Source organism: Solanum lycopersicum, chromosome 3, assembly GCF_036512215.1.
Source record: "Solanum lycopersicum chromosome 3, SLM_r2.1".
Lineage (NCBI taxonomy): Eukaryota > Viridiplantae > Streptophyta > Magnoliopsida > Solanales > Solanaceae > Solanum > Solanum lycopersicum.
In genome coordinates, this window is record NC_090802.1 from 46744107 (window position 1) to 46755705 (window position 11599).

Below are 11599 nucleotides of genomic sequence, written 5' to 3' on the forward strand. Positions count from 1 at the left end.
ATTTTAAATTTTAATATTATATTATATTTTAAATTAAATTTTAGTGGCCCACAGGCTAGTTCTATCGATATTTTCAAGCTATTCAAATCATCAGACTTATTCATATCGAATTAATTTTTTTTTTAAAAAATAAACTATAAAAAACTTAATTTAATCCTATTAAATTTCAAGTTAGAAGTTAGGCTAGACGGACGACAAGCTAGCCGCAGTGATATGATTCAAAACCCCAAACAATTGATATTATCCACATTCCACATACATACAACAGTGCCAAAGAAGAAGTGGAATCCCTTTTCCATGGCTATCTCTACATCCTTTTGCCGCCCCATTTCCTCTTTCAATGCTCTCAGTTCACCGTCTCTCTGTTACTTCAAACCCTTGTACAACCACTTGAAACTTGATCCTTCTTTGCCCCTAGTCAAGTGTTGCTCCTCTCACATTGGACAATCTCCAGAACACATCAACGGCAGGTATTTTTCTCCTGAAGTCCAGACCTAGATTTACTACAATTGTGTAGATTCCCCTAATTGAAATTTATATTTAGTTGATGATTGTGGTGAATGTAGCTTAAGATTCTATTAAATCTTTTGCCTGTTTGTACAACTCGATTATTGTGACAAGACTGTTGTTTATTGATAATGAATGTATTAGTTGTATGGAATTGAATTTATTTTAAGAGCGATTCAACTTGTACAAGTTGAGAGGTGGAATACTATCCTTGAGTATTCAAAATGCGTTAATAAATTTGCACTCTTAACTCTACTAACTTATAGTAAAAAGGTTAGTAGTTTAGTATTTTTTGTGGGTTCGTCAACCTGAGGTGAGGCAAACAGATTGTACTGGGGAGGAGTGTGAGTTCAGAGTTGTTGAACACTGGCACACCAGTTTTTGCATCTGATTTAGAAGGGCTTATGAAACCTTTTACTTTAATTTTTGGAAGTAAGAGTAAAATTTCATAAATTAGCAGTCTAAGTTCAACAGATGGGAGTCATTCATTCTATTCAGTCAGCTAATAAGCTCAGATGTTATATACTTTTCGCCGAATAGGCTAGTTGTTCGAGCTTTCTTTTTTCATTCGCGGAGTAAATGTTTCACTGGTCGCAGAAAGTGGAGTTTATCCTATTTACCTTGGATTGAATGCTTAGTAGCAATACCAATAATATTTTACATCCTTCCACTTTTAGTTACTTTATTTGTCATGCTATTGATATTTCTTGTATGACCTTGATTTTCTTAAAAATATTAACTTTCATTCTAACTTATGTGTGTCATGCAGTATCACTTTAGACATAATTGGAAATTCCCTAACAATAACCTGTTACAATGTATTATTAAACCACTTATCTCTGTTGGAATGTAGTTATTTGTGCTTGCTTAGCATGAAGTTGTGTGTTCCTAATATCAACTTCCTTGCGTTGTCTGCGTTCTGTGATAGGCAACCTGATTTATCTCCTATAGCTTCTTTTGGTGTCACAATGACAAATAATGGAACATCTAAACCATCATATAGATGGCGTAGGGTACTGCTTAAAGTTAGTGGTGAGGCACTAGCAGGAGATCAAGCACAAAACATTGATCCAAAGGTCAGAATAGTAGAACTGCTCACATATCTCCATGCCGCTGTTTTGTTCTGTTCGTTCTAGATTTCTGATCTTTTCTAAAGCTTTCATGTTGTTATACAGATCACAATGGCCATTGCGAGGGAAGTGGCAGCTGTCACTCGACTTGGCATCGAGGTAATTTTTGAATAAATCAAATATTTCTTTCCTTAAAGATCCTTATTCTTATATTATATGAAGGTGGTTCATCATCAGAAGGGTTTGGCTTTGGTTCATTAACTTTTCCTTTTTTATCTATCTTTCTGCTCCTTATTTTGAAGGACTCTTAGACCTTTGATTTATTATTATTTTCTCTATAATTCATGGTCTGGTTGGAGCATTAACCTTGGAATTCTTATCGCAATAATTTGTACATTTTCATTTCTTGTGCTATCTGAAGTCGATATTTACCCAAATTTCCTACTTGGCAGTGCTCAAGATTGTTCTGGGGAAATTGAACTAGATATATAGTAGTCATTTCGTTAAAATCTATAGCAATGAATCATTCTCGTGTCCAACAGAATTTGCAAATTATTTATGTGATTCAACATATGAACCATTTGTTGATTTTCATATTTATTATTTGCTATTCTAACTTCTTGTTTCCAATCTTAAGTCATATAATTAAATCAGTAAATACTGCTATGAGCTCATCGGTGGCAATCTGGTTCTGTTTTTTCATAGATTTCTCAGTTCTTCAAGCAACTGTGTAGGCCTTCCATAGTTGTTAGTGGATGTAATGTTTTCGGCGGATTCTCTTGGGCAGGAGGTAGCAGACTAGATTATTCCCTGTTCATCTGATGTTCCATTGTTAATTTTCATATTTGTCATTCAAACTTCTTTTCAATCGTGTGTCATGATTAAATCAGTATAGTACTGCTAAAAACTCCTCCTTGATGACGATCTTATCCAGTTTTTTCATAGATTCTCAGCTGTTCTAGCAATGTGGCAGGTTGCAATAGTTGTTGGTGGAGGTAATATTTTTCGTGGATCCTCCTGGGCAGGAAGTAGTGGACTAGATCGTTCCTCTGCTGATTATATTGGGTATGTTTGCTATTGTTGGGCAGGTGGACTGGGTAATATTTTGTACTGTTGTTTGTGCAATTTAGCATGCTTTAGACAAACATGCCTCTAACTTAAAGATGTGATTAGGTACACATTCTTTGATAGCTTTCAGAAAATGTACTTGAGGAAGCAAAGGGTGGTAGGAAGAGTTTTGATGGATTCCTATTTCGTATTTCGGTATTTCCATAAAAAGATGATGTAGGAGAGACTTGGTTGTTTTTCTTTTACATCAACTAGGGGTTAAACAAATCAGAATGGGGTTTCTAGGCCCATTTTTCCTTTTTAAGGCTTTGGTGTTGGTAACTAAAATTATGAAAAGGTGCTGAAAGGAATTAAGCATGTGCCTGAATAGATGAAGATTTGGAGATCAAAGATGCCAAGAAAGAAAGATGCTACGAAGAAATGTTTGGCAGCTTTTAACAGTGATCTTGTATCAGATACTTACTACATACAGAGGCTTTGAAGTTGTTGGCCAAATTCCAAAGAGTATTTTGATGGCTTTAGAAATCTGAAGTTATGTAAAGACAGGACAAGATAACCCTTGAATTAAATGTATTACACAAATATTCTTTTCTTATTTTACTTCAATACGATCTATACAAACTACGGAGTCCTAGCTACTCGGACATTTACTTGCAACTGGATGCTATTAAAAGTTAAAACTGGGGCTAAGCTGTACTCTAAACTATCTGAGCTGTATAGGATGCCCCTAGTGCAGATATCTGGCAATCATTTTAGAATTATATCTCTTGGCCAAGATTAAAATCATATTATAGTGAGGACAGGTAGCATTAGAACTGATTAGAACATAAAACAAGATCAATTTTTTTATAGATGTCAGTTTTTCAATCTAAGTAGGTTATGCCTGATATAAGCAAAATCTATGTTTTTTTCAAATGCATTTTGTTTTTTCTTGATATCTAATGGGATACAAATGCTTTTGTTTTAAACTATATGAGCCTGAGATTCAGCAGAACCTGGTGGTACAAATCTTGTTTTCAATTCAAATGTTTTCCTTGTAATTTTATTCAAACCAGTATTTGCATTGCTAGGGTCTGCAGACCTCCAGGCCGATATACTTGAAAACAGAGCTTTTCTCTAAATACAGCTCTTCTGGAGTGACAAGATCAGTTCTTTAAGTTGGTCAGATTGAGACCCTCATCTTTGCCTGAGTTTGAATGATGGTATCACATGTTATTTAATCTGTCCTATGATTTATCAGCGTGTGCTGAAGATGCATGGGATAGAGATAACTTTGGGACTACTATTAATTAAAGTTTTATCACTTACCTTTCAGGATGTTGGCAACTGTAATGAATGCAATATTCTTACAAGCTACAATGGAGAGCATTGGAATCCCCACAAGAGTCCAGACTGCATTTAGAATGTCGGAAGTTGCTGAACCATATATCCGTAGAAGGGCTGTTAGGCATCTCGAGAAAGGGAGAGTAGTAATTTTTGCAGCAGGAACTGGAAATCCCTTCTTCACGACAGACACTGCTGCAGCACTGCGTTGTGCAGAGAGTGAGTTCTACTTCTTCCTGATTCAGATGTTCTACATGCATGAACTTTGACATACTTGCAATTAAAGTGGATTCAGCGAAATAACTTTCTTCCTTCCTAAATTGGATAAAAGAGAAAACAAAACTAAGAAGAAAATGTTACAAGGTCACTATACACCGTAAACTATACTATATTGTAAAGTGCTCATAATGGAGTGGATAATGACTTAAGTTCCTTCAGAGGTGGTTTGGTAATTTTCTTAAAACCAATTCTGCATGGCTCATGTTGAAAGGAAGAAGTACTACCCAGGGTGTTATGACTAGAAGAATGCCTACCAAAGTGAAAGGTAAGTTCTACAGGACAGTTATATGTCCGATAATGTTTATGGCAGTGAATGCTGGGCCTCTAAAGTCCAACATATCCAAAAGACGATTATTAGAGAGTTGCGGATGCTAAGGTTGATGTGCATCCATACAAGATTAGATTAGATTAAAAAGACCACATTAAATAGAAGGTGCAAGTAGCACACATTAGGATAAACTGAGATAGTTGCTTGAGATGGTTCAGTCATCTCCTGCATAGACCTACTGATGCACCTCTTCGTAGGTGTGGAAGTGTGGTGGGTGATGGTGTTAAAAGGATATGAAGTAAACCTAAAATTACATGGAAGAAAGTTGTCTCAAACGACTTACAATTTTGATGAAATCAATGCAGACTTGGTGAAAGATAAAGCACAACGGAAGAAAAAGATCCATATAGGTAGTATCTACCCGTTGAGAATAGGTTTTAGTCTTGTTAGTTCTATGATTTTGAATTTATTGCTTACGTAGGAGTATTTTGATCTTACTATAGATTTAGATGCCAATAAAAATATAGAGAACTTTTAATATTATTGTTATTACCATTATTTAATATATATTTAACTTAGTTTTCACTTTATTTTTATTTGGTGTCATGATGAAACAAATGAATTGAGTGTAAATAGAGAAATATGATCAGTGAGGTTCATATAGTCGATCCCAACTTGTTTGGAACTGAAGGGTAGTTTTTAATGTTGAAATTCTTCATTGCTCGTGTGAAGCTATTTTGCTAAGAATAAACCAAGTTTATTGAATGTACACTTCAACACCTAGATGTTTACTAATATTTATTTCCATTAAATGGAGCGTGTCATGCACAAGCATTGGAACATGATTGAATTGTTTGTCCCCAAATGATTCTCATCCAATTGATGATGTGGTCTTTGAGACAAATGGCGCTCTGCTACTGAAACATATATGAGAATAAACATCTCTTTCTTTTTTTGTTTCTCACCAATCAAAGTTTGAACGCATTGCAGTTAATGCTGAGGTGGTGTTGAAGGCAACAAATGTTGATGGAGTCTATGATGATAACCCTAAGCATAATCCTAATGCTCGTCTTCAGGATAACCTGACTTACCATGATGTTATTTCAAAAGAGCTCTCAGTGATGGACCTTACTGCGATTACTTTGTGCCAAGAGAATAACATTCCAGGTACGAGGTGTCATTGGCGAGTCCTTCCCTTTTAAATCAACTCACAGATTGACTTACCCAATCTTATTTTTTCATTTTGCAGTTGTCGTTTTTAATCTCAATAAAACAGGTAACATTGCCAAAGCCATTAAAGGAGAGAGAGTTGGCACATTGATTGGTGACACATGGAATACAGAAGCAGTAGTATCTTAAGAGTACAAAATAGTTGGTTTCAGCAGATGGAAGTTGGATCACTGTTCGTAGCATTTCAACACACTCAGATAGCTCATTTGGCAGATTGTTCCAAGAAGTTGGCACTCAAATATTGAGTAAATTATGTGCCATTTGCCCTTCGAAAACTATGGATTCGAAAGTACTGAAGATAAGCATATAATCTCCCGGAATATTTTTAACATAAATGCTGATACTGGATACTACTCCCTTGGAATTTTCAGAGCTTTTCTTGAAGTGCAAAACTAGGTAGCTAAGAGTTGCATTCTTTGACGTATAATGTTACTTGATATCTGCATTTCTTTTCTTGCCCCTAACATTTTCATTCACTTGGGGGTTGTTTTGGTTTGAATATGATCTATCTATAAGAATTATGCATTACTTATATATGGTTTGATGTATAACAAAATTTACTGCGTATGTAAAATTGCGTACTACGTATATAGCGTTTGTTTTTTGATATAAAATGTTGCATGTCAGTTGTAGCTATGTATAACTAATATTCCTTTTGTTTTATTTTGTGTATTAATTAGTTAGACTAGAAACAATTAACAATGAATCAATAAACAATATAAAAATAATTGATTAGGCTAAGTTTGTTTTCCGGTGTGGCTATTCAATGACACCATAAAAGTAAGAAGCGAAGTGTCCGAGAGTTGATTACACACACAGCTTCATAATAAGAGTCATCTGAATGTTCCCGGCAAGTTCAGATCTTCAGGGGATATGTGGAATGCCATTAGATAAATTAATATGCTAAAGTCAGCAGCGACGGACCTAGGTTTTTTAAATTACGGGTGCTCTATTAGCTTAATAAAAAAACGTGTTAAGAATGAGATTCAAGCTCTATTTCAGCAACACTAAAACAAGCTTAAGCATCTCACTATGAGGCACTGACCAATCATATAATCTGTACATTGAGTACTCTGCGCTAATTTATACAAATATTTTTTAATTTCTACATAAAAATATATACCACAATCATATAATTTGTTCATCGAGTCCTCTGCGCTAATTTATACAAATATTTTTTAATTTCTACATAAAAATAGATATCAAATGAGTGTACGTGGATCTGCCTCTACCTTTTGCCGACACCTAAAAAAAATTAAATGTGGAAAGTCTAGTGAGCTGTGACTATGGGACTCAATTCCGTGATACTCTTTCCAACTCTTGCGGCGCCCCGCACTGGAATTGATTTCAATTTTCACGTATATAGTAGTCTTATTCATTGCTTTTAAATTACTCCGGTTAACTTTTACGTCATATTTGAATTTGACATGTGTAATAATAAAAAGATAATTAACATATTTTATCACATTATTTTTATTTAATATTAATTGATAATTATTATTATGTTCGGAAGAAAAAGTTAGAGAATAAGTAATTATTGCTAAAGATAAATATGATTCTTTTTAAAAAAAAAATTTAATAGATTAAAAGTGACAACTAAAATAAAAATTTATTTTTAGATTCATGAATAAATAAAAATGATCAAAGAAAATATTAGAAAGATGACAAAATATTTTTCGTTAAATTAATTTAAGTTTACTTCGATCCGAATAGTCAACCAACTAACTTGATTCTTAAATTTTACTTGTAAAACTAGTAAAGTGTAGAACTTATAAGTATCTCATCCGTCTGATATTATTTGTTATAATTTTTTTTGTTAGAGTCAAACTATAAAATTTTGACTAATATTTTAAGATTTATTTTTTCATATACAAAAAATTGAAATTTATAGTAATTTTCATACAACTTTAGAATATCTATTTTTTTTTTTGTTTAATCTATCGAATTAATGTGATCTAATTTAACTTTGAAAATTAGTGAAATTGACTTTTGAAAAACGTATCATAACAAACAATTCCGGACAGAGGGAGTAGTAAAATATTTATTAATTTCACATTACTTTTACCATAAAAATAAGCTATTTTAATATGAAAAAAATATTATTTTATAGCACGTGAAATTGAGTTATCTCTGTATCATTGCACCCCAAAACCTCACATTTCTCACCATTCACCCAAACACTGGTCAAACACTTCTTTTTCAACCATATATATACCATGCACGATAACAACTTCAACAAACTAAATTACATCAATGGCATTTGGTAATTTCTCTCTGTTAATCCTCTTTTTATTATTCTCGCTCTCTTATGCCATTGATGATCACCACCACCATTTACCGCCTGAAATTCGAGAAGCTTGTAAAGTCTCACATGATCCATCAAAATGCGAGGCTTCTTTCCATTATCATTTTCCTTCAAAATTCTCAACCCTTCAAATAATCTATTCAGCACTAGCTCGCTCTATGCATAAACTCACCAAGGCCCAGGCCTTGGTCAAGGATATACAAAAATCTGCCGCTGGAAACGTGAATGTTACCATTGCCACAGTAAATTGTGCGGAGGGACTCGCGTTTTCAGAATACAGATTTAAGCAAACGGCTAATGATGCATTGGCAAGAGGTGAAATTAAGGACGCTCGCGCATGGATGAGCGCAGCCTTAGGGTATCAACATGGCTGCTCCGCGGGTTTACAGAAGGTGAATGACACCTCACGAGTTATACAAACTATAGTGTTAATGGAGTCATTGATTGGGTTTACTAGCAATACATTGGGGATGATAATCAATTTTGATATTCATGGGAATCAGATAGGATTATGGAGTCCGCCTAAAACTGAACGTCAAGGATTTTGGGAAGGTGTTACAGGGACCAGGTATCTAAAATAATTTTTTATTCAATTTATTTATTTGTGTGGTTTTGATATAAAATTTTAATTTTTGTACATTATATCAGAATGGATGTGAAGGGAGGAGTGCCATCGAATTTGAAGCCGAATGTGACGGTTTGCAAAACAGGAAATTGTGAGTACAGGACGGTGCAGGATGCTGTGAATGCAGCGCCTAACAACTTGGTCTCTGAGAGATTTGTGATATGGATCAAGACGGGGTTGTATGATGAGATTGTTAGGGTTCCTATGGCAAAGAGGAATTTGGTGTTTTTAGGAGATGGAATGGGACAAACTGTTATTACAGGATCATTGAATGTAGGCAACATGGCCAAAAGTGGCGTCACCACTTTTGAATCTGCTACTGTCGGTAAGCATTTTATTTTCTCTTTTGGAAAGTTTTTCCTATTCTCCATTCGCATTGGAAGTCCAATCTCAATGGGTAAATGATTCTTACCGAAGTTGTTTCTATATTTGAAATTTAAATTGGAACTTCTAATTAAAAAACCAACAATTTAATACGTTGCACTAGTAGTATTTTTTACTATACTTCCTCAATTTCATATCAAGTTAATTTTTAAGGTGTTTTAAACTCTTAAAGAAAAATAGATTAAGATATAAATTAAATTTTATTCTTATTAATTATTGTCAAATTTATGATTCAAATAACTAAATATTAATTAATCATGAATTTCAATATTAACTAAACACTATACAAATAGTCTTGAAAACGGAAACACCAACTTAATTTGAAAAATTAAAAGTACCTAAAAAATTAACTTAATAAACAAATCCATAAACTTGTTCGGTTTTTTCCTTCAAGTATCTCAACTATATCATAATTTGTTTATTTTAAACACTGTTGGCTGATTTTGTCTTTAATTGTAATCGTATTGTGATATAAATTAAATTGTATTCTTATTAATTATTGTTAAATTTATGATTCAAATAACTAAATATTAATTAATCATGAATTTCAATATTAACTAAACACTATACAAATAGTCTTGAAAACGGAAACACCAACTTAATTTGAAAAATTAAAAGTACCTAAAAAATTAACTTAATAAACAAATCCATAAACTTGTTCGGTTTTTTCCTTCAAGTATCTCAACTATATCATAATTTGTTTATTTTAAACACTGTTGGCTGATTTTGTCTTTAATTGTAATCGTATTGTGATGATTTTGATGGAAGAAATGAAGACAAATTGTGTGTTAGTCTCATTTGTTTTCTAATGTGTTCAAATGACTTGAAGTAAAACACAATATTTGTCGAACAATTTCACTATCAATTGGACTAATGAGTTCTGGAACAACATATGTATTCTCTATTAATAACCCTCACAAAATTTGGTTCAACATCAGCCAACAATGTTTAAGATGAACAAAATATGAGTGGTTCAATGATTCAATAGGAAAATAACATAGATAAGATATCTAAGGAGGAAAACTCAACAAATTTAGTGATCGATTTATGTATTTGACTTAGGATTTAATGCTCATAACATGCATTGGCATCCAAAAGTCTTACGTCTTGCCAAACTATTGGATAAAACATCCCCATCCTATAATTAATATTCCAAGTTAGTAGGCGCAGTAGGGGAAAATTTTCAAATACGATCAATGAATAATGCCCGCAAAACCATATTATTTTCACATTAAATTAGTTTTTTTTTTTTTACCATTATTATAATACAAAGTTAGTTAACTTTGCATATTGCTTCCTTTGTCCTATTTTAATTGTTGCTTCAACTCAAAAAGAAAAAGAAATATTCAAAGGTGTACGTCTGCTTTAGGTTGTTCTGATCATGTTTAATTTTAAAAACAGGAGTACTTGGGGATGGATTCATGGCCAGGGATCTAACCATCCAAAACACAGCAGGTGCTGGTGCTCAACAAGCAGTAGCTTTTCGATCCAGCAGTGATCGTTCTGTACTAGAAAATTGTGAATTTCTAGGCAATCAAGACACACTCTATGTAAATTCTTTGCGCCAATATTACAAGTCATGTCGAATCCAAGGTAATGTAGACTTCATCTTTGGAAACGCGGCTGCCTTCTTCCAAGACTGTGACATCTTAGTTTCCCCTCGAATGGTAAATCCAGAGAATGGTGAAACCAATGCTGTCACTGCTCACGGTAGAATAGAGCCAGGTCAATCAACTGGTTTCGTCTTCCACAATTGTTCCATTAACGGTACTCCAGAATATATGAAGTTGTATAAGAGTAATCCTAGTGTACACAAAACTTACCTAGGAAGGCCGTGGAAGGAGTATTCGAGGACAGTTTATATACAATGTCAATTTGGGGATCTTATTAATCCTGATGGATGGATGCCTTGGAGTGGCAAATATGCTTTGGATACACTTTATTATGGAGAATTTGGAAATACAGGGGCTGGAGCCAATGGAAAAGAACGAGTGCCGTGGAGTAGCCAAATTCCAGCTCAACATGTGTATTCATACTCTCTTCAGAATTTCATTCAAGGCCATCGATGGATTCCTTCCTGTCTATGATTTATAGACAGCACTATTAACCCATTATTTATTTGACAATACAATTTTATCTGCTCATCAATTGCACTGAAATCCTCCATTTCATCAAACTCTGTATAAATCCTGTTGATCTCGCTAAATTGATGATCCCCTATGGTGTTGGATGTTGTCCTAGCCTAAAAGGCTAGGCGGTCCCAGTCGTATCAAGGCACTGCCGCGCTGACATAACAGTTGATATTTAGTACACTGCTATTTCTTCAGTGAAACAAGTTAAAGTTACGTTTTTCGTCATAAAATATTAGTTAAAATTTTAATATTAAAAAAGAAAAATTTTAATATTAAAAAAGAAAAATTATGAAAAATTAAAACAAAAGGAGGAAGTATTAGTATTTACTATATTTTTGAAATGCAAATTTTTTGTAATTTTTTCATGATTGAGAATAGTTTCAATCAACCTATAACGTAACTTGAGAA

The 11599-nt window shown here is 33.6% G+C and overlaps 2 protein-coding genes across 3 annotated transcripts; both read left to right on the forward strand.

Moving 5' to 3' along the window:
* Nucleotides 1-174: 174 nt before the first annotated feature.
* LOC101267587 (uridylate kinase PUMPKIN, chloroplastic) lies at nucleotides 175-6359 on the forward strand. Of its 2 annotated transcripts, none has more exons than XM_004235030.4 (7): nucleotides 175-470; nucleotides 1436-1583; nucleotides 1683-1736; nucleotides 2551-2642; nucleotides 3961-4187; nucleotides 5506-5682; nucleotides 5765-6359. In XM_004235030.4, the coding sequence occupies exons 1-7, from the start codon at nucleotides 214-216 to the stop codon at nucleotides 5872-5874; spliced, it is 1065 nt and encodes a 354-aa protein (XP_004235078.1). In that variant the 5' UTR covers nucleotides 175-213; the 3' UTR covers nucleotides 5875-6359. The 2 variants fall into 2 exon arrangements, with proteins under 2 accessions (XP_004235078.1, XP_025885675.1); XM_026029890.2 differs by having other exon boundaries at nucleotides 189-470; nucleotides 1511-1583.
* Nucleotides 6360-7970: 1611 nt separating this feature from the next.
* Nucleotides 7971-11265, forward strand: LOC101268455 (probable pectinesterase/pectinesterase inhibitor 51). The gene is made up of 3 exons (XM_010319794.4): nucleotides 7971-8618; nucleotides 8699-9000; nucleotides 10461-11265. Exons 1-3 carry the CDS (start codon nucleotides 7999-8001, stop codon nucleotides 11144-11146), a joined length of 1608 nt encoding a protein of 535 aa, XP_010318096.1. The 5' UTR covers nucleotides 7971-7998; the 3' UTR covers nucleotides 11147-11265.
* Nucleotides 11266-11599: the final 334 nt, after the last annotated feature.

Coding starts and splice junctions, on each gene's coding strand:
- LOC101267587 (XM_004235030.4), top strand. CDS start 214: ATGATTCAAAACCCCAAACAATTGATATTATCCACATTCCACATACAT. Junction 2,643..3,960: donor TCCTCTGCTGATTATATTGG/GTATGTTTGCTA, acceptor CTTACCTTTCAG/GATGTTGGCAACTGTAATGA. Junction 5,683..5,764: donor CCAAGAGAATAACATTCCAG/GTACGAGGTGTC, acceptor TTCATTTTGCAG/TTGTCGTTTTTAATCTCAAT.
- LOC101268455 (XM_010319794.4), top strand. CDS start 7,999: ATGGCATTTGGTAATTTCTCTCTGTTAATCCTCTTTTTATTATTCTCG. Junction 8,619..8,698: donor GAAGGTGTTACAGGGACCAG/GTATCTAAAATA, acceptor ACATTATATCAG/AATGGATGTGAAGGGAGGAG. Junction 9,001..10,460: donor TTTTGAATCTGCTACTGTCG/GTAAGCATTTTA, acceptor TTTTAAAAACAG/GAGTACTTGGGGATGGATTC.